Here is a 23,326-nt window from a genome sequence, read left to right as displayed (position 1 = left end):
GTACAGGGCTGGACCCCGTCGCTGGACCGGTACTGCGGCCCATGATCTCGCTTTCGCCGACCGCTATCGTCAAAATAGAAGCTGGAGGACGACTACATCTGGTGCGAGCATTGATCGATGTTTGTTCGCCGTTAACCGTCATATCGGCCGACTTGGTCCGGGATCTGCGGCTGGACGAAACTCGAGTGGGTAGCCAGACAGGCTGTGTGGTGCGTCTGCGGGGGAAGCACGGCGATAACAAACGCATTGCGACCCATGCCGTCGTCACACCACATTTCCACCGAGTGGCGCCTAGTTACAGCCTGGATCCAGCCATCGCGGCTATGTATACACACATCTGTCTCGCCGATCCAAAATTCTACGTCGCGTCGCCAGTACGCCTAGTTCTCGGGGCAGACGTATATGCCGACATTATGCTAAGTCAAGTTCTGCCAGCGTCATTCGGCCCGCTCTTGGCGCAAAGCACAATCTTCGGCTTCGTGCTCTCTGGAGTATCCAGAGCCTAAAAGGTCGCAGATATAAATATCCAACAAAAAAAATTATTTTGAATTTGCCTTTAAATCATGAATTTTTTAATAAAGAATATTTTATACTTTGAACTCATGCGAACAGTCTGTCCATCCACAAATTTCTCATCTTTCTCCCTCTAGATATTGTCTACTCTAGCAGCAGGGCAAGGCGAGGTTGCGTACCGCAAGGGGGCCGGCATGTTTAGGCCTCGCATTGCGGTTGGGAGCACTAGGGACAAGTATGAATGGATCTGTGTTTTTTTTTCTGTAGCCTGGTGTCTTCTGATAAGGCGATGGGATGTCAGCATTCCCATTACATTTGACTAACAATTTCTTTTGCAGCTTTTCGCGAATTTTTTGTTCCCTCGCGCTAATTTTTTTTTATATATATACATATATATATAAATTTTTTTTTATTAGTAAACAAAACATTGTCTAAATATACGTTTTGCAGTAAATAGAAGTTTTTTTTTAATAACGATACTAGGACTTAACCACTTACAATTTTTTCACTTGATTATAATGTCGCGCGAGCAGTCCTCCGGGCAACCGGGCCGGAATACTCGGGAGTGCGGGAAATTTTCGAGGTAACCAGAACGAGGGTGGTAATAATAGGGGGGGAGGGCTTTTCCAAGGCCAAGCGTCCCTTGGTGGTGCACACCCCAGTAGGGGGGCAATACGGAAATCTCGCGGGGACTCATACAGGCTCGGACCTGAACGACCACCGCAAAAAATTGGATAGACCTGGAAGTAACAGTCATTTAAACGCGCCCCTGATAAACGCGCATGATATCTCGGGGCTAATGACTAACGTGTCGACTTACGCACTGGATGGAGCTAGTACCTTACCACTAAATCACGGAACTTTTGGAAACACTGCAAGCGATAGGGCGAATACCCCCGGGATTCGGGCAGAAGCTAATCATGGAGGCTCGTGGGTGGAAGTATTACACCAACGGTTCCAGGCTTCACAGGAGGAAATGCGGAGAGAGATGGGGTCGATGCGAACCAATATGGACCAGCTCAACGCCGCCCTCGAATCGGCGCAGCATTCTATAAATTTGAACCAGAACGCGAATAGGACGGAACGTAACCCACTTCCAGCGGCTGTAACCCTAATGAACCCTGCTCTGAGCAACATAGCAATAAAACCCCAGGAGTGGAAAATATCTTTCGACGGTACTGGAAGCGTATCAGATTTTCTTTTTAAGCTAAACACCCTGTGTGAGCGCACACAATGCACGGACGAACAAATAATGGCTAGCTTCCACCTATTCCTTTCTGGGCGGGCCGAAGAGTGGTACTGGTTATTCACAAAGCAGAACCCAAGCACGACATACGCCTTTTTGTGCTTTTCCTTGAAGACAGAGTTCGGTACTCTAAAAAGTGACCACGAAATCATGATGGAGATCTCCATGCGGAAGCAAAAGGCAAGTGAGTGCTCTGACGTGTTCCACACGGACATAATCTCCTTGGACGCGCGCTTAAGAGAACCCATGTCAGAGGTATTGCTGATTGACATCATAAAAAGGAACGTCAACAGTAGCCTTAAGCTGATGCTCTTCAACGCGGATGTAAGAACCCCTTCATGATTTACGCGATGTAGCACGCAGAGGAGAACAAGTGCTGAAGGAAAGCAAGCTGTTGGGAGCCACTTACCCAGGACGGCACGCGAACGAAGCCCGTGTGATAACCCCGGACTTGAGGATGGAAAGCGAGGACTGCGAAGTGGATCCGCAGATAGAGACGCTGGAATATCGACGCAACAAGGGGCCAGACTCTTCAGGAATCCAATGCTGGAATTGTCAGGCAATGGGCCACTCATATATATACAGTGAGGAACCCATTAGGAATCCTTTTTGTTTTAAATGTGGGTATAAGGGAGTACTTACTCCTAAATGCCCTAGGGACGATCGCAGGCAGGGAAACCAGTACCCGAGCGAGAAGGCGGGGGAACCTCATTCGGCATCATAGCTCCCACTCCAGCCGGTGCTCGAGGCGTCGTCCAGTGCACCGAACCATAGGGTGAATCTCTGCATGGAGGTGGTGAGCTTCCGAGGTGCAGTAGTACCCTGGCGAAAGAATACCCAAATGTAATCGTAACCTTCCCGGACAGTACGGATAATTCCAAGAGTTCTGAATCCGAGAGTCAAACGTCCTCATCCGCGATGGGCGAGCCGATCAAAATTCTGCGACGCCAGCAAATTATCGCTTGCCAGACACAATTTTTACCTAATCTAGAAGAAAGGGAACATAGCTATGAACAAATAAGACATACCATTTTCGAACAACAACCGGTATCGGACAATATTTTGAAGTGCAGGAAGAGATACCACAGGAGAGTACAGGAGCTTAGACTGCTGCAATCCACCACGTTAACGCTTACAGAGGATGACAGGCCTCTCGTAAAGGCTAAAATAAAAGATAGTTTTATTGTAGGGTTGTTGGACTCGGGAGCCAACGTCTCCATCTTGGGAAAAAATGGATTAGAATTCCTAAGAGATAACGGCTTCGATTATCAGCCCTTACATGCATTCGTATATACCGCGGGTGGCAACAAACAAAAAATCTTAGGCTCAGTATCCCTACCGGTCCTTTTCAAGAATACCACGAAAGTTATTCGTTTTTACCTTGTTCCTTCACTTTTCCAAGAAGCTTACTTCAGGGTAGAGCATTTGCGTTAGCTCCCGAAATATTCCCAAGCGTAGAGTGCATAGAGGTGAGGAATGAAAAGGACGAAGAACTTAACCTCCATGAATTGTAACCAGCCCGGAAAATAGAATTGCAAGAGGCCATAGAGACGTTTCCTTCGTATGAGAAGTTAGGCCTGGGGCAAACTAAATTAGTGGAGCATCACATTGACACCAGTGATGCCGTTCCCATAAAAAGCAAGCATTTCCCTCTTTCGCCACCGAGGCAAGCCGAAGCTTTTAGCGAATTAGACAGGTTACTCGAATTGGGAGTTATAGAAGAATCTCCGTGGTGTAGTCCTGTGGTACTGGTCCGGAAACCAGGTAAAGTTAGGCTGTGCATAGATTCCAGGAAGGTCAACGCGGTGACTAAGAGCCTCATATCAACGGTTTATTGAGCAGACTGAAAGATACGCATTTTATTAGTGGCATTGATCTGAAGGACGCGTTCTTCCAGATCAAATTGACAGAGTCCTCCAAGGAAAAACAGCATTCGCAGTTCCGGGGAGGCCTCTGTACCACTTCAAGGTAATGCCCTTTTGTCTGTGCAATGGACCGCAGACTATGAGTAGGCTGATGGAAAAGGCAATCACCTCGCGTCTGCGGAAGAATGTCTTCGTCTACCTGGATGACCTGATGGTATGTAGTACAAATTTTGAAGACCACCTGAAATTGCTGGCGGAAGTGGCAAAGTGCTTAACCGATGCAGGTCTGACGATAAACGTGAAGAAGAGCAAATTTTGTCAGAAGGGAATTCGTTACTTAGGGTACTTGATAGGCAGCGGGTGTTTGAAGGTGGATCCAGGAAAAATAGAAGCGATACAAAACTTTCCGATCCCTAAATCCCCTCGGCAGGTGCGTAGGTTTGTGAGCATGGCGAATTGGTACAGGGCATTTATTACCAATTTTGCTGACTTAGCAGGTCCCTTGACCGACTGTCTCCGTAAGTCACCAGGCCCGTTGAAGCTTACCTCTGAAGCTATAGAGGCCTTCGAAAAGCTAAAAGTAGCCTTGAGTTCCGCTCCTGTCTTGGCCCAACCCGATTTTTCCAAAGAATTTGTAATCCAATTCGACGTTTCCAAAATAGGTGTTGGCGGATTGTTGTTCCAGGTCGATGATGAGGGCGCTGAGCATCCAATCGCGTTCGTATCGAAAAAGCTGAATAATGATCAACGCAACTATACAGTAACCGAGCTGGAATGTCTCGCCGCCATAATCAGCGTGAAGCGCTTCCGACCCTATGTTGAAGGATTACCGTTTCGGATTATCACAAACCACTCCAGTCTCAAGTGGCTGATGACGCAAAAGGACTTGAGCGGGAGGTTGGCGATGTGGTCGCTCCTGCTGCAAAGATACGATTTTAAAATGGATAATCATAAAGGCACCCTGAATGTAGTACCCGATGCGCTTTCGCGGTTTGATGCCGATGAGTTAACTTTCACTACCACACCCGGGGAAATAGATTTAGTCTCCCCCGAATTTAGCAGTAACGAATATCTAGATTTGATAAAACGACGAATCGCTTCCGGACTTACGAGTGGTGGACGGTGTAATTTTCAAAATAGTTAAATTTCGTAAGGGGGTGGAAGGGGAAGAAGACTCGCTGTGGTGTTTGTGGTTGTCAAAAGGGTTGACTGAGGATGCAGTAAGATTAGCACATGACTCTAACCGGAGTTACCATGGCGGGTGGCAGAAAACCTTAGAACGTGTTAGGTAGAAGTACATCTGGCCGCAGCAGGCTAAGGACGTCAGGGACTATGTCCAGCGTTGTGACACTTGCAAGGCAGTAAAACCCACTAATCAACAGTCGATACCACCTATAGGGAATATCTTTGCATCCGAGAGACCATTTCAGCGATTATATTGCGACTTCCTAGGGCCGTATCTGAGATCTAAGCAGAAAAATCAATTTCTTTTTACAGTACTAGACCATCTTTCAAAATACGTTTGGCTAAAGCCCATGCAGAGAGCCACCACTGTTAACGTTATAAATCACTTCGCTTCAGAAATTGTTCCAGCTGTAGGGGTACCTGAATTTATTCATAGCGACAATGGTAAACAATTTATCTCTAAGGAAATGAACAAAATTTTTAGTAAATTACGGGGTGAGGCACGTGAGGACGGGTTATATTCTCCTCAAGCAAACGCATCCGAGCGCGTTAATAGAGAAATTGTTTCGAAGATTAGAATTTTCCTGAAAGATAAACCTGACCATACCGATTGGGATAAGCATATACCCGAGATTTTATCAGTTTTGAGAAGTGATTTTCATACGGCGATTCAGTGCTCTCCATACTTTGCATTATATGGCCAAAATATGGTCCAACATGCCTCAGCGTACAATATATTAGAGAAACTCGCAGCCTTCGGGAAGACCAGGTTACGATAGTGAGAAGAACGGACAAGTTGACTAATATTCGTGAGCAGATCCATAGAAATTTAGATAAGGCCAAGGATAGGGGAATAAACACCTATAACAAGCGCTCTAGACAAATCAAATACAAGGAAGGTCAGGAAGTTTTCCGGAAAAACTTTGCCTTAAGTAACTTCAAACAGGGCATTAACGCCAAATTCTTGCCAAAATACCTTAAGTGTCGAGTACTCCGAAAAATAGACAATGCATTGTATGATCTCGAGGACCTAAACGAGAAATTGATAGGTCGCTTCCATGCTTCGGATATTCGTCTACAATGAACCAACAGGAAAATTTTGTTTGCCAAGTTACTATTTGCCTTTTTTTTTATAAACCTCCCAATTGGCCTTTTCGTGTCTGGGCGTTTTGGCGGTCGGGGAAATCTCGCCCAGTATTCTCCCCGAGCAGTGACCTCATAGGATGTTCACACGCGTACTCACCGAGAACCGTGAACAGCCTGGCAGTCCAAGCTTGGGTTGGACTAGCCTTTCGGAGTTTGGACGAGTTCTCCTTATCAAAATGTCTACACCCATATTTTTTTTTTTTGCCTTTCTGTGGGGGAGATAACCACTAGAACTATACGGAGTTCTGACGAGTTCTCCATAACAAATGTCTAACTGCCGCAAAGCCTTTTAAACTAAGAAACAAAAGTAATTCCCTACTTGACTTAACTTTTTTTTGATGGACTTATGTTGCCCGGCTAGCTTCGCGGTAAAACTTTGAGACTCTTATCTTAGGGGTGAGTCGTGCCCCACGTTGCTTGTCATCGGAGGTTCCTGGCAGTGGCTTCCCACAGATTATCCGGTTTCCTGTTCGCTTCATCGTCAGGTCTTCAAAGCGAAGCAGGTTTGTTATGGTCCACTTGGGAGAGTCACCTTTGGAACGCACCTAGTGGCTAGTGATGGCAAAGAAAAGCTGCCATGGCAATTTTAATCGAAAAGGGACACTAGAGGCCGCCACGGCCGCGTAAATGATGATCTCTAAGAGAAAAACACTCTGTTTCCGGGAGGAAAAAAAGTAAGAAGAAAAGAAAAAGCGAGGTTGGTTTTGGTGGTCATCTTTGCCCTTGGTGGTGGTCGATCGTGAAAATACATTGGTGTAACTATCATCGTCATCCTAACGGACAAACATTCAACATTTTTGCAGAACTGATCTGGAGCGTCTTTTGACACTGCCATATAAATATAAAAAAACCAAAAACGAAAAGAAACAAGAGCGGAGTTAAGAAGCTGCACGCAATAAGCAGCGCAGATTCGGCACATGTTCAACAGCGATAGCGCTAGCAACCAAACGCGCTACTAACAGCTATAGCACCAACGAAACCACCAGTCGTGCCCACCTTGCATGCAAAAAAACCGTGCACGGCCACTATAAACCGCGCGCAAACACCAGCGATAGCGCTAACGAAACCACCGGACGTACCACCACCATAAACTTTATTAACAACAATCAGCAGGGCCGCCTCAGATAGGCCTGCTGCAACGTCCACGTTATTAACAACAATCAGCAGGGCCACCTCGTATAGGCCTGCTGCAACATCCACTTGACTAACAACAACCAGCAGGGCCGCCTCAGATAGGCCTGCTGCAACCTCCACGTTATTAACAACAATCAGCAGGGCCACCTCGTATAGGCCTGCTACAACATCCACCAGTTTAACCACAATCAGCAGGGCTGCCTCATTTGGCCTGCTGCAACATCCACTTTAGTACCAACAACCAGCAGGGCCACCTCGTATAGGCCTGCTGCAACCTACACTTGATTAACAACAGCCAGCCGGGCCGCCTCGTATAGGCCTCCTAAACAGCCACCAACTATGACAATAACTGCCTTTAAAACTGGGTGAGTTCGTTCTGTAATACAGAAACTAAATTTTTTTTATTTTAATTTAACCAATTACCAGTTGGGTTTGAAATTAACAGAATAATTGTAAGAATCTTTGGGAGTTGAATTGGACTATACATTTGTAATGCCAGCCTAAAAATAGTTAAGTTACGAAAAGCTGCATACTCAAATTTTAATAAGGTTCTAAGGTAAAATTTCGAAATTTATTCAAAAATGTTTTAGAAGTTGGTTTACAATTCTTTCGCATTCCTTTTAATTGTACTGAAATGTAATTTTAAATTTGGTTACTGAAAAAAGAAAGTATCGATGGTTAAACTGTGCTGTTACTTTAGTGCGTGTAGATACCTAAACATTATTACATATATGGGTATTTTAGATTTTCTTTCATACAAATAAGAAAATTGTTTTATAATGCAAGAAAATCTAAAATGTTCTTCGGAGGAAAAATATGCCGAAAGCATACTCAGAAAAATTAGCTTAGAACTTTAAATAAAAATTTGTAAATTTTCTGAATATTTTCGAAAACCTGCGAGTTTTAAAAATTTTTTTTTTTTTTTAACCTTTTCAAAATCGGCCTACACCTTTTCTGTATACATTCAATCAATTGTTTAAACTAACAAAAAAAAAACAAGGAATATATAAATTTGGATATTTATTACTGCTGAATTAGGGTGGGTCCCATTCTTCAGTAAAACCTGTGCTTCAAATAATATAGTATGCAAGCTGATGGCCACAGTTTTTTAAAGGTCTTTATTTTAGTATAACGGCTGCTGAAGCTGTAAAGGCTGAACTACCAGAGAGGTGATGTGTGAAGCATTTTCAGCATAAATGCAGCATTCCTTTTGTAAAATCTGAGAACTCGACCGCTTTTGCTAGCAGTTATTAATTATGAACGTGAAAGGAAATTATTATTTCTTATACATTTTTCTACCCCAGCCGCAGTATGCAGGGCTCAAATTTAACTGACATGATTTCCAAGTTTTATATATATATCACTATTTAAATATAGGGGTGCCGGTTTTGCTATCGAGAATTTGAAAAAACAAAGCACAATACTTCAGAAGACGTTTCCAATGTCATGTTTATATATTGGAATGGCCTTTTAAATGCGTAAAAAAGACCCACCTTAATTTACTACATATTTATAGCTAAAAATAGCAGGAAAAAAAACAAATTTACTTACACATTATATTTACGTAAATTATACAAAAACAAGTAAGGAAGGCTAAGTTCGGGTGTAACCGAACATTACATACTCAGTTGAGAGCTGTGGAGACAAAGTAAGGGAAAATCACCATGTTGTAAAAAGAACCTAGGGTAACCCTGGTATGTGTTTGTATGACATGTGTATCAAATGGAAGGTATTAAAGAGTATTTTAAAGGAAGTGGGGCATAGTTCTATAGATGGACGCCCCAGGCCTGACTCTAGAATTTGTTTGTACAATATGGGTATCAAATGAAATGTGTTAATGATAATTTTAAAAGGGAGTGGGCCTAAGTTCTATAGGTGGACGCCTTTTCGAGATATCGCCATAAAGGTGGACCAGGGGTGACTCTAGAATTTATTTTGTACGATATGGGTATCAAATGAAAGGTATTAATGAGTATTTTAAAAGGGTGTGTGCCTAAGTTCTATAGATGGACGCCTTTTCGAGATATAGCCAAAAAGATGGACCAGTGGTGACTCTAGAATTTGTTTGTACGATATGAGTATCAAATGAAAGGTGTTAATGAGTATTTTAAGAGGGCGTGGGCCTTAGTTCTATATGTGGACGCCTTTTCGAGATATCGCCATAAAGGTGGAGCAGGGGTGACTATAGAATTTGTTTGTACTATATGGGTATCAAATGAAAGGTGTTAATGAGTATTTTAAAAGGGAGTGGGCCTTAGTTCTATAGGTGGACGACTTTTCGGAATATCGTTATAAAAGTGGACCAGGGTTGACTCTAGAATGCGTTTGTACAATATGGGTATCAAACGAAAGGTCTTAATAAGTGTTTTAAAAGGGAGTGGGCCTTAGTTGTATGGGTGGGCGCCTTTTCGGGATATCGCCATAAACGTGGACCAGGGGTGACTCTAGAATGCGTTTGTACAATATGGGTATCAAATAAAAGGTGTTAATGAGTATTTTAAAAGGGCATAGGCCTTAGTTCTATAGGTGGACGCCTTTTCGAGATATCGCCATAAAGGTGGACCAGGGGTGGCTCTAGAATTTGTTTGTACGATATGGGTATCAAATGAAAGGTGTTAATGAGTATTTTAAAAGGGTGCTGGCCTTAGTTCTATAGGTGGATGACTTTTTGAGATATCGCCATAAAGGTGGGCCAGGGGTGACTCTAGAATTTTTTTGTACGATATGGGTATCAAATGAAAGGTGTTAATGAGTATTTTAAAAAGGAGTGGGCCTTAGTTCTATATGTGGACGCATTTTCGAGATATCGCCATAAAGGTGGACCAGGGGTGACTCTAGAATGTGTTTTAATGATATGGATATCAAATTAAAGGTATTAATGAGGGTTTTAAAATGGAGTGGCCCTTAGTTGTATATGTGAAGGCGTTTTCGAGATATCGACCAAAATGTGGACCAGGGTGATCCAGAACATCATCTGTCGGGTACCGCTAGTTTATTTATATATGTAATACCACGAACAGTATTCCTTCCAAGATTCCAAGGGCTTTTGATTTCGCCCTGCAAAACTTTTTCATTTTCTTCTACTTAATATGGTAGGTGTCACCCCCATTTTAACAAGTTTTTTTCTAAAGTTTTATTTTGCGTCAATAGACCAATACAATTACCATGTTTCATCCCTTTTTTCGTATTTGGTATATAATTATGGCATTTTTTTCATTTTTCGTAATTTTCGATATCGAAAAAGTGGGCGTGTTCATAGTCGGATTTCGGCCATTTTTTACACCAATACAAAGTGAGTTCAGATAAGTACGTGAACTAAGTTTAGTAAAGATATATTGATTTTTGCTCAAGTTATCGTGTTAACGGCCGAGCGGAAGGACAGACGGTCGACTGTGTATAAAAACTGGGCGTGGCTTCAACCTTCGCCCTTTTTCACAGAAAACAGTTATCGTCCAAGAATCTAAGCCTCAACCAAATTTCATAAGGATTGGTGAATTTTTGTTCGACTTATGGCATTAAAATTATCCTAGACAAATTAAATGAAAAAGGGCGGAGCCACGCCCATTTTGAAATTTTCTTTTATTTTTGTATTTTGTTGCAACATATCATTACTGGAGTTGAATGGTGACATAATTTACTTATATACTGTAAAGATATTCACTTTTCTTTTAAAATTTGAATTTAAAAAAAAATTTTTTTAAAAAGTGGGCGTGGTCGTTCTCCGATTTTGCTAAATTTTACTAAGCAAACATATAGTAATAAGAGTAACGTTCCTGCCAAATTTCATCATGATATCTTCAACGACTGTCAAATTACAGCTTGCAAAACTTCTAAATTACCTTCTTTTAAAAGTGGGCGGTGCCACGCCCATTGTCAAAAATTTTACTAGTTTTCTATTCTGCGTCATAAGCTCAACTCACCTACCAAGTTTCATCGCTTAATCCGTATTTGGTAATGAATTATCGCACTTTTTCAATTTTTCGAAATTTTCGATATGGAAAAAGTGGGCGTGGTTATTGTCCGATATCATTCATTTTAAATAGCGATCTGAGATGAGTGCCCAGGAACCTACATACCAAATTTCATCAAGATACCTCGAAATTTACTCAAGTTATCGTGTTTTCGAAATTCGTTTTCGTTATTAAATTTTTTTTTAGGTTTTAAATAATCATAAAAACATAATGAATCGTTAATAAATTCTGTAAATGGGAATGCTGACGTCTATATTTATTTAGAGGGCACTTAGGCATTCAGGTAAGGGGCCACCGAAAATTAGGTGCGTCGGCGGCCATGGATTTGAGTGTGGGTAATGCACCGGGCGTCGCAACAACACGGCCTTTCCTTCTTTTTTTTCATTTTCAGCTTTTTTTTTTTGTATTTAGTAACCGGTCATGTCCGGTTCAGTAATTTTTTTGCATTTAGTTTTTTGAAGTTTCTTTTTTTTTTTTTAATTTTAAATTTTTTGAATGTTTAACGGTCTGTCCGTGGCATCCGGTTCGACCGGATGTCGTTTTAATTTGAATTTATAAGCGTTTTGGGTCGGCTCTGCGCTTCTGTCAGTTTTTTTTCGAATTTGACAGCTGAGTCTTGAATAGGCATGATATGACTTTTTTTTGTTATGGCGCAGGACAGCAAGGTTGGCAAGAACCCAACCCAGCCGACATGACTAGCCACTGTGCACCACAACATCATGCCGACTGCCTTCTTTGCTGCTCCCTTAGAAGATGCGATTCCATAACAAAGACATAGTACTTCATAGCAGATTTTGTATACTTCGTAATTGGGTTGATTTATCTTTTATTAATCGTGTAAGATCAACAAATTTTAGGCCTTTGTGAGTTGATTGGTTTACTTTTTAGGTATATCTCGCGGATAACTTGCGTATATAAAAGCATAGGGCTGTTGATTATGAATTTTGCTGAAACTTCGCAAAGACAATCTATGCTTTCTTGCTATATCCCTGCAAAAATCGTGTGACCAAAAACGCACACAGCCACACGAATTTTTGACAGGGGTGACGATTTGGAATGAAAAATCCCCCAAATGAAATAGCATGTTGACAAATTTAGCTTTCCCACAAGGTATCGTGCTCTCTCGCACCTATTATTTTTATAGGGATAGCAAAATACGTCATTTTTGCGTGCAAAAAAATCCGCCATTTCTAATTCAGCAGAGACAGCAAAACATTTCGTGGTGGAAAATTTTTTCAATTTTCAGAGTTTTAAGTGTAATATCTCCGGAAAGATTTAAACTTAAGAGGGAGTTCTCCAGATCACAAATATATATATTTTAAAGTGCGCAAACTTATAACTTAAAAGTTATTTGGTGTTAAAGTTTGCAAATTTCTATACAAATTTTATACATATGTGTATACGTATATATATGTGGCAGAGCACAGCTTTGTAATGTCAATAAAATATATATATATACATATATATATATATATATATGTGCATGTTGCTACAAAAGTGCGATTGATTTAATAAAAACATTTATAATAAATAAAAACAATGCAAAAATGAAATGTGAAATATACAAAAATGCAATTTAAGTTTATCGTTGCTAATTTATATAGATATGTATGTGGATTAAGGTTTTGAAAGATGTGTAAATTGTAATTTAAAGTGCTATAGAAATTTGTTAAATTTGCAAACTTTAACAACAAATAACTTTTAAATTATAAGTTTGCGCACTTTAAAATATATATATTTGTGATCGGGAGAACTCCCTCTTTCATTTGATACCAATTTTTACCCCGAACTCGGGGGGTGCTATTCTAAAATTTTCCCAGTCTTTAATATACAATGATTTTTGCTGTTTATTTCTACAAAAACTTTTGATTTGATTTTTGTGCTCATGGAAAGAATTCACAATTATATAGCACCATGCCGCGAATTATGATAAAAGGTGGTGTGTGGAGAAACACTGAGGTAAGCATTTGATGCGACTGGTTACTCTTGGCCGTTTATTAACTAAATTGAAAACTTTCAGGATGAAATCCTCAAAGCAGCTGTAATGAAATATGGCAAAAACCAGCGGTCACGTATTGCATCACTGCTGCACCGCAAATCTGCCAAGCAATGTAAGGCACGCTGGTACGAATGGCTTGATCCTAGCATAAAGAAGACAGAATGGTCACGGGAGGAGGATGAAAAGGTTTTTATTTTGCCAAATTAATGCCAACACGATGGCGTACAATTGCGCCGATTATTTCAGAGGGTTAACTGGCACCAATTGTTCACACCAAATTGTTAGGTACAGGATTCGCCACGGGTAGGTGAGGTTGGCAATCACAACCCCTTGAATCATTTTGGTCGGCAGGTATGCCGCGGATATATTCTTGGCACTTGTTATTGATGGCTTTTATGATGCCACCAACACAACGTGGACAGATGCCAATGCTCAGTCAACCACCCAAGCCGGGTCAACCCCCAATACCCGGACACGTCCGGACGCCCTAGTTATAATATATGCGAATACAACTAATTTACAAATTTGCTGATGATTATTGTGTTATTTTCTTTAGCAACCACCTGCACCTGTTACTGGTAAATATCAACAGCCGCAACAGTATGATCAAGCCCAACGCCGTTTAGATCCCGATCAGATACCAAATCCGATGAGCGTTATCATTGAAAATCAAAAAAACGCTGGCGGTGCTTTTATTACTAATGAACAGGGTTTATTACCACCATTGGTGACCACAAAATATGTGGTAGAAGATCAGGGTAACTTCTCGCCACGTTACGTTAGGTATCGATAATCGAAATTAATGTTTTGTTTGGCAATTACATTGATCTTTCTTCTTTGCAGGTCGTCTTTGTATTGCATACCTGCAACAGCTGATTTATTAAAAACAACAGCTTTGTCCAGTACACTTGCCGTCTCACCAATGGCACGCACGGTTGATGGTGAATATGAGCCACCCATTGTAAATTTTGGTGAATTGGGTGCAATTAGATGTAATCGTTGCAAGGCTCATATGCAACTTGTAGATGCTGGTCTTCGTTTCCAATGTCTAATGTGTAAAGTAACAACAGATGGTAAAAAAAAATCTTTCACTTTTACTTGTGTTCATTGATCAATATTTTTTCTCAACAGTGCCAACTGCATATTTCCAACATTTGGGCCACACCGGACAGCGTGTCGATAAATATGAACGTCCTGAACTTGTATTGGGTACATGAGTATTTGTGTAAAAAATGCTTGGGTACCGATAGCTCTCAAGGTAAACCTCAAGTCATATCCAACATCAATGCCTCGCATTCAATTGTGGACGCTGTACGCACTACATTGGGTTCACGTAGTATGGACAAGCATATTGTTGATTCCAGTGGTAAGGCCACAATTTCAAATGATGGGGCAACAATTATGAAACTATTGGATATTGTCCATCCAGCCGTAAAAATCTAATCGACATCGCCAAATCTCAAGATGCTGAGGTAAGTTTTTTGTTATATTAGAATGTGTAGAATAAAAATGTTCCTCTTATCAGGTCGGCGATGGCACCACTTCAGTAGTTAAACCATATGTTGAGGAAGGCGTGCATGCACGTATCATCATTAAAGCTATACGTAAATCATTACAATTATGCATGATAAAATATGACATGGCTGTACATGTCGAAGCGCCAATCAAAGGAACAACAAAGTGCTTTATTGGAAAAATGCTCTGCCACAGCAATGTCCAAGAGTATCAGAAAACTGTTGATGCTGAATGGCGTCTCCTGTACAATAAACTAGCTAAGTAAGGCGCCAATGTTGTGTTTTCTAAACTACCAATTGATGTTGCTACACAGTATTTTGCAGATTGTGATATGTATAGTGTTAACTACTTTGTACTCTTTACTTTAATTTTTAAAATAATTTTAATTGAGTTTTCGTGTTAACTTAAAATTTTGAATAACTTCAAAAAAAAGAAAATTCTAATTGGAGGGGGAGTAAATATAGTGTTAACTACTTTGTACTCTTTACTTTAATTTTTAAAATAATTTTAATTGAGTTTTCGTGTTAACTTAAAATTTTGAATAACTTCAAAAAAAGAAAATTCTAATTAGTTTGAAAATATCTAAACTCAAAAATAAACAAAAATAAATTTTATATTACAAACAAAAATAAAAGTTTTTTAAAATATCAACTTGAATGTTGATATATTACTTCAAATAAATAACATAATATTTTTAAAAAATATATATTTAAATATTTGGTTAACCACCAAAATATGTTCTGTGCTGTTCATGTACCAGAAGAAGATTGGAAACGAAGAATGAAAGCTTGTGGGGGTGCTGTTATGACTACAGCTAATGATATTATATTAAGTGTTTTGGGTCAATGTGATTACTTTGAAGAACGTCAGGTTGGTGGTGAGCGTTTCAACATTTTCCAAGATTTGATAGTGGGTTTGACATTAATTTCATTTTTATAGTTTATAATTATTTAAAGGTTGCGTTAATGTTAGAACATGTACATTGATTTTACGTGGCGGTGCCGAAAATTTTTTGGAAGAAACTGAGCTTCGTTACATGATGCTGTTGTTGCTGGTAAGTCAAAATACAAATTGAAAAAAATGTCTAATCTTAAATTGTTAAGTAATATTATGAAAAGGTTGTGTCCAACTCCGGAAGAAAAAACTATAAAATTTGTGTCAGTGAAATGATAATTATTGCTTTTGGTTGTAGTTTTGAGGCATCGTCTTCGAGTGCCTTCTGGTCGTATATGCCGTTTCTTTTGCCAACTACCTGTAAGGCGTTAAACTGATCAGTAACGTCGCCGTGGCCTCGTTCAGTGTAATGTGTAATGGCGACCCCAAGTTCCTCGTGTAAATAGGGGGTGGGGCGGGATGGCTTAGGAGGTTTAAAGTGATGATATTAATCGTTCCCGAGATGGTTGTTGTTGTAGCAGTGCGTCGCCCCACCTAATAGGTGCGACCGATCACAAATTGTCATCGATATCCTCTAACGGGAGTCCAAACTTGCTGTTTCAACAGGGGTGGACTATAATGAAAGGGGTGTTAGAGGCGTTGGTTCCACATTACAATTAAAGAGATGGTTGCTGTCATGTGGGGACACATTGCAAGCGGGGCATACATTTTGTATGTCGGGGTTGATTCTGGATAGGTAAGAGTTTAACCTGTTACAGTATCCAGAACGAAGTTGAGCTAGAGTGACTCGCTTTTCCCTGGGGAGTATGCGGTCCTCTTCCGCAAGTTTTGGGTACTGTTCTTTGAGTACTTCACCGGGCAATTCCTAGCATAAAGGTACGACGCCTGTTTGTGGAGTTCACTGAGGACCTGCTTGCGTTTTTTTGCTTCATACGGCTGAGTTCTCAGGTGTCGTATTTCCTCATAATGCTTACGGAGATTACTCTTTAACGTCCTAAGTGGTGTTGGATCAACAATCAGATGTCTGTTGGGATGCCCAGGTTTCTGGGTATTCTACAGAAACTGTTTGGCTAGCATTTCATTTCTTTACCTTATTGGGAGTTTTCTCGCTTCATTGTGCAGGTGGTGTTCCGAGGACATAAGAAGGCAGCCCTTAGCGGATTTGGGGGCAGCATTTTGGCAGGCCTGTATTTTCTTCCAGTGAGTAACCTTTAGGCTTGGCGACCATATCGGAGACGCGTACCATGCAAACGTCTATTTATATTTACCCCAAGTACTGCCGATTTATCGAATTATATTAAATATTTGTTACAGTTCTGGGTAATGTCATATGGTCGACATTTGGCGCGGCCATGTTTTAAATAAGGTCACCAATGATTTGGTTGGTGACCATATCAGGTTTCGCGAGGCGACAAAACTGGAGAGATTGGGGAGATAGCTGTTTTTTTTTTTATTACAAAGCTCATCGATGTAGGAAACAATAGTATAGGCGTAGAAGCAATAGTGACTACTTGTGGTAAAGGTAGCTATTGATATGTGGAAGTTAAGCAGAAGTTTGAATATGAGTTTTTTAAGTTGCAAAAAAAGCGTTGAGGATTTTTATTATCTTACCAGGTACCTTCGTACATGTTTCTAAGAATGAAGAATAAAACCTATTCAAACTCAATTTTGACCAGGACAAAGCCGCTGAGACTTCGCTATACTTTAACGTACAATACGTTACCCCATTTTAACACAACTATCATTTTTTGATTTTATTAAATTTTATAAAATGTTTCTTCCTCTACAGTTCCATTTCGGTATTGGATGGTAAATATGTGGAAGAAATCTATGCGCGTAAATCGCAACATATTATCTTGGTGGAGCGTTTCTTCAATAGCTCTCTAGTGGTGATAGTGACAGCAGAGAAACCCAACTGTTTACAAATGTTACACTTCAAAAAGAATCAAAATATCTGCCATTGCGTCTACGGCTCAAATACCCACAGTATATGAATGAATCGAACGCACTTAATTGTCTGCCTAACGGATAGTATACATATTCATCAAATCGAAAATATTGCACCAAACGAACTGGGTCTGAATACTGAAACAGTACACATATTCAAAATCGATGAGAAGGATGTGATGATGGTATAGGGTGAGTTGTTGAATAACATACGAAAACCACTTTAACCCATCTATCCATCCATTCTTGATCTGAAAAAAAAGTAAACCTAATCTGAATTTCTACTAAGCTTTAAGTTGTAGATTATTCAAATAGTTGGAGTTTTTTCTAAAGCTTAAAATTATTTTCTGTTCGCTTGGAAAAGATTTCAATTGGAAAACGAAAACCAGTTAAGCGAGTTTATTATTAAAATACTTACTTTTCTTTATATGAACTGTATTAATTTAAGTTACAATTTCATGTACATATATAATAAAGTATGTCGTGGAACGATTGCTGTTGGAATTAGATTTGAAACCAATCAATACTTCTGCTAAGGGTAGCAGATATATTGCTGGAATGATTAGATTTAGAACAATAATAAGTCTGACTCAATTACTAGTCGTACATTTTTAAGTTCGCCAATTACGACAGCAATCTGATTCCACGACACCTTTGAATATTCTTGATCTGAAAAAAAAAAGTTAACCTAATCTGAATTTCTACTAAGCTTTAAGTTGTAGATTATTCAAATAATTGTAGTTTTTCTAAAGCTTAAAATTATTTTCTGTTCGCTTGGAAAAGATTTCAATTGGAAAACAAAAACCAATAATGCGAGTTTATTTGTTATTAAAATAATTACTTTTCTTTATATCAACTTATTAATTTAACTTACAATTTCATGTAAATATATAATAAGGTATGTCGTGATCCGATTGCTGTTGGAATTAGACTTAAAACCAATCAATACTCCTGCTAAGGGTTGCAGAATTATTGCTTGAATGATTAGATTTAGAACAATAATAAGTCTGACTCAATCACTAGTCCTACATTTTTAGGTTCATACTTTACTTTATTACTTTCAAATTCAATTACGTCAGCAATCGGATTCCACGACACCTTTGAATATTCTTGATCTGAAAAAAGAGTAAACCTAATCTGAATTTCTACTGAGCTTTAAGTTGTAGATTATTGAAATTATTGGACTTTTTTTCTAAAGCTTAAAATTATTTTCTGCTCGCTTAGAAAAGATTTCAATTGGAAAACAAAAACCAATTAAGCGAGTTTATTTATTATTAAAGTACTTACTTCTTTTTTGTATGAACTGTATTAATATAAGTTCCAATTTCATGTAAATATAATAAAAATAATAAATATTGAAAATTCAATTTTTTTGGTTCATATTCTATTCATATGGCTGCTCCAGGTAAAGTAAATCTGCAGGTAACATTCACGTTATATGGCGGTTATATAAATGGTAAAACCGCAGTAAAATTGATTGTCAAATGGCTCGAAAACGTAGAGTTAAATCACGGAAAAATGACCGCCATTTGACGAGCATTGTGACGTGTGTGAGCAGCACAGTGCTATGCTCACATCCTATAAGTGGGAGCGGAATGCACGATCACATTAATAGGAACGAAACTGAAAATTTGGTCACAAAACCTAATCATGCCATGCAAAAATGACTATGAATATAACCGCTTCAGAACGTCACAATGACCGTAAAATGACTAGTAAAATGACGTGGAGCGTTTTTGCAGGGATGTCAAAATGTTACTTTATGTCCTACTTATTTTGCTATTGTTGTATTGAACAAATAGAGTAAATTCTGGATATTTTTTGTCGATAATATAACAAAAACATATACTTGAGTTTAAGTCATTTAAATTTAAATACATTAAATTACATACATAGGTCTATCGGGGATTTCGTTGGAGCTTCCTAATTCCGAGAATTTGGATAAAATTATGTCTATTTCCATGGCATCGTCCTACAGCGATTCAGGCTTTTGCTATACACCTGAGTCACCTACCCCGATTTCCTTCATCTGTGCCACAAAACAAAATTCATTGGTAGAAACTCTTCAGAGGTTATTAATTTCCCTCCCTACAAAGAGGTTGAATGACTGGCTTAAAACTGATGTTTTGACGGGATGGATATAAATATAGGACGCGAGTGCTTCGCTTCCCAAGGCAGTTGGTTCTATGTACCGGAGCGACTCAGGATCTTTCCCGACCACGGACTGTCATTTAAGTGTAACCCCATTTTATTTGTTGCGTCCCTCCATCAAATTGTCATCCTCCCAGCAGCTCCTTGCAGCCGGACGGCTCCATATTCTCTTGCTCCTGGGTGGTATCGAATCCAATCTGCAATGGTTATTTGGCTCCACATATGGGAAATCTTTAATTAAGACTATTCCGCATTCAAAGATATTTGTGAGTTTTGATATTTTAGTTTCTTTTGAGGAAAAAGTAGCATCCTATGCATTAAATTTAGAAATAAACATTCAATGGAAGGAGTTATTTACCACAGGCGCCGATTTTTAATACATGTCAAAAAATTTCGGGAGAGGTGTCAAATTACGCGTTTTAATTTCGGAAGCAATAATCCGAAGGCGGCAAAGTATTTTTTTACTACGTCAAGATATTTTTGCAATAAAAAAAATTTAAGACTTTCATGTGGTTGATGTAATTTTGGTGATATTGTTATACACAGAAAAGAATTAAGCGTTTTGCGCTGATACAATTTTCACCAGTTTCGCAGCCGTTTGAGGGTAATTATTCGGTTTTTGGGAATATCTAATAAAAAGAAAAATCAATTTCTTATTTCCGACTTCTAATTATTGAATTTCATTACATTCTTGAATTCAATTCTGCTGGAATTTCTTTTTGGTCTTCTATTCCCCTTTACATTTGCCAATTCCTCTTAAAAGAAAGCATGAAATAAAACACGGAATACAACAAGAATTAGCAACAAAAATTTTAAGAACTGCTTGGTACGGGACTTACACTTTGCAGGTCCATGTACAATGGCTCAACATTCTAGGTCACTTCTTTCCTATGGAAAACTGTTGCAAACTCCATTTATTTATGCTGACTTTGCTAAGACAAACCTAAATTTGATTTAACCTGATTATCATTGAATGTCCTGCATACTTATTAGTATCGAGGTTATAGATATCCCTATTCGGTTTCGGGTATATTAAATTAAACGGCTTTAACCTTTAACGGTTAGGGCCACCTAACATTTAAGGTTTGCATCATTTTGGCCGTCACATCTGTCTTAATGAAAACAACTTTTCTTTACAACATTACAAACTATATAAACTATTCAAGATGAATACGAGTGTATTTGTGGATAGCCTTGTTGCTTCCTTTGCTTTGAGGAGCCCAAATCCGCTTTATCTACTTACTCGTTTATGTTGCGAGTTTTAAATAATTTTTTAAGAACAAAATTAAGTAAATTTTTTTTAAATAAATATGTTTATGTTATACTCAATTTTAAATTGACGGCTGATAAAAAACAGCGAATTTTTATAAAACGTTTGCTAATAACTTTTAAATAGAATTGAGTGATAATTATCCGTCCCGGATTTTGATCAAAACGCGTTTTCAGTTTCTCTTTGACAATTTTTGTGCTATTGGAAGAGTTTATGTCAAGTAAAAAATTACCATTATACGTGGAGTCAAGTAACCACGGTTGTAAGGAACAGGGTGAACTTTTATAACTTCCAAAAAATTTCGAAAAGCTGTCACTAAAGCTATAACTAAAATCTGTGAAATGAAATTAAATGAAATTTACGGGTATATTTGGTAATTTAATCTAAATTTTTGATTCAAGAAGTGTGAAAATGTCTTACTTTGAGGAAATCGAAAGAAATTTTGAAATTATTGACGATTCGCGATTAATCAGAATGCCGAAAATATACAAAGAACGATTTGATCCATTTGTTTTAGGGTACAAGGTTTCTTTGCTAAAAAACATAATTTGTTTTGCAAGCAAAGCTCATTATTTAATACAATTTGTATTCTTTTTGGTATTAGACAAAAAGTGCACACGGCCATGGTTACTAGGACATGTTTCTGAATTTCATCGGATGGGGAGCTTCGAACTCCTGCATTTGAAAAACAAGTTGATGACGAAGTGAAATTCAGAAACAAGTCCTTATTACCAACTTTCTAATATGAATAACAAACGTTATTCAATCTAAATATTTCAAATATACTACATGTTAACACCGTTCTATCATTGGTGATAACCACTTCTTATTGTATTTGTATTTGGATTTGTGTATAAAATGAATAATAAAACTAATTGCTAAAAAATACTTAAATGGAATCATTCTTCCCAGAAGATATGCGTATACATATATACATATGAAGCAGCGAAAGGAAAATAGCGGTGCAATTTTTATTAAAATTCGTCAAGTTTCTATAACATCTATGTGGCAGTTTACTAGTTCCTGCAAGCAGTCTTTCTCGCGGTTAATCCAGTTTTGTACTCTTTTATTATTCTATAGTAATGAATACAAATTTTACTTTTTCAATTTTAGCAATCAGAAATAAATAACAACAAGCAAACGTCAAGATGAGTGATTTAACAGCATTGCGTAATAGATTTTTTTATGTAATATAATTTTGCCTAAAGTAGGCTCTCGTTACAGCATGCCACTAAACTGACTATGATATACTTAGAAATGAAATGTACGCTATCTTTTTAGCGCCGCACCAAGTGAAGCATACTTTTACTCAGGACTGTGAATATGCCCCATTAAGTTTTGCATTTCCGTAAAAGTATACTGTTCAAATTTTTAGAGTACTGCTGTGTGTAAATTAGTTCCATTGAACTCAATTGCAAGCTATTGTAGACGCAGATAAAATGTTTATAGACATAGATCAAGTTTATACCAATGAGCGTTAGATGATATGACATCCACCTTTCCATTCAACTCATGTTTGCTTGGAGACTCAGCTTACGCAAATACTGACTGGTTGATAAGTCCATCTCGAGATAATGGATTTCTGACATCAGCCCAGAGGCAATTCGTTACGGTCTGCTGCTACGGTCTACGACTACGATCCACTTGGGAGCGTATTCGCGCGAACACACCTAGTGATGGGGCGAAAGTGGCGATAAAAAGTATCGAAAAACAAGGAAAAAAGACAGACGGGCCATCACTAGCGAAAATTGCCATAAGTTTCCGGCAAGAAGAAAAAGAGAAAAGGTGAAAAATTGCGTGAGCGAAATTTTGGCGACCCTACAATTATACAAACGGGATATATAACATCTAGGGGCATAACTTCAGCAGCAAAGGCGTCAAGTTCCGCCAATATACTGCTTTAGTAACCTTAGTGCTCACTTCGCATCCCCAACGATACTCAACTGCACTGCTTTGGTAACCTTATTGCTCACTGCGCATCCCCAACGATACTCAACTAATCACAAAACATCCTCACCGGCGGTGCGCGTAAGCAGGTGATTGTCCAGAAACTAGGAAAGAGTCGATAGAGCAAAGCACCGAAACCGTTCTTTCCGACAAATCTCGTTTCTACGCGTCTATTTTGGGTGGCAATAAACCTTGCACCGGTTTTATTGCGTGGACACAAGATCCAGTTGAAGTAGGTCGGCGTTCGCAGTCACACCTAGTGAGATAAACCACTTCCTCTATGTTTATGAAGAACCCTACCATCTGCGGAAAAGCGTGCGACACCACCTCTGCCTCCAGGGCCAGCAGTACGCTGCCGCAACGTCAAAGAGCCAAGTCATCCGGCTCGTAAAGGGTAGCACGAAGCTTTATCGCCACCCGGTTCACTCGGTTACCTCGACCCAAAGCGCCAACCACCACCAACGGCGCCTACTATTATCACGGGCACCACCGACAACAATATTAGCCGCAACCTTAACAGCTACGATCATAACGGCTACAACA

At 39.1% G+C, this 23,326-nt stretch overlaps 1 protein-coding gene across 10 annotated transcripts; it reads left to right on the top strand.

The window, feature by feature from the left end:
• The first annotated feature begins 12,046 nt into the window (after nucleotides 1-12,046).
• Nucleotides 12,047-18,782, top strand: LOC137233766 (protein transport protein Sec24C-like). 10 transcript variants are annotated; one of them, XM_067757116.1, is made up of 10 exons: nucleotides 12,052-12,314; nucleotides 12,971-13,019; nucleotides 13,081-13,245; nucleotides 13,616-13,842; nucleotides 13,903-14,132; nucleotides 14,191-14,531; nucleotides 14,585-14,835; nucleotides 15,335-15,451; nucleotides 15,514-15,628; nucleotides 17,258-18,782. In XM_067757116.1, exons 2-6 carry the CDS (start codon nucleotides 12,975-12,977, stop codon nucleotides 14,274-14,276), a joined length of 753 nt encoding a protein of 250 aa, XP_067613217.1. In that variant the 5' UTR covers nucleotides 12,052-12,314; nucleotides 12,971-12,974; the 3' UTR covers nucleotides 14,277-14,531; nucleotides 14,585-14,835; nucleotides 15,335-15,451; nucleotides 15,514-15,628; nucleotides 17,258-18,782. The 10 variants fall into 10 exon arrangements, with proteins under 10 accessions (XP_067613220.1, XP_067613217.1, XP_067613219.1 ...); XM_067757118.1 differs by having other exon boundaries at nucleotides 12,052-12,383; XM_067757115.1 differs by having other exon boundaries at nucleotides 12,053-12,314; nucleotides 12,954-13,019.
• The last annotated feature ends 4,544 nt before the right edge of the window (nucleotides 18,783-23,326 follow it).

The sequence above is a fragment of the Eurosta solidaginis genome, chromosome 5 (genome assembly GCF_040869045.1).
Source record: "Eurosta solidaginis isolate ZX-2024a chromosome 5, ASM4086904v1, whole genome shotgun sequence".
NCBI lineage: Eukaryota > Metazoa > Arthropoda > Insecta > Diptera > Tephritidae > Eurosta > Eurosta solidaginis.
The sequence above is the reverse complement of the archived record's forward strand: the minus strand, read 5'-3'. Positions and strand labels throughout refer to the sequence as shown.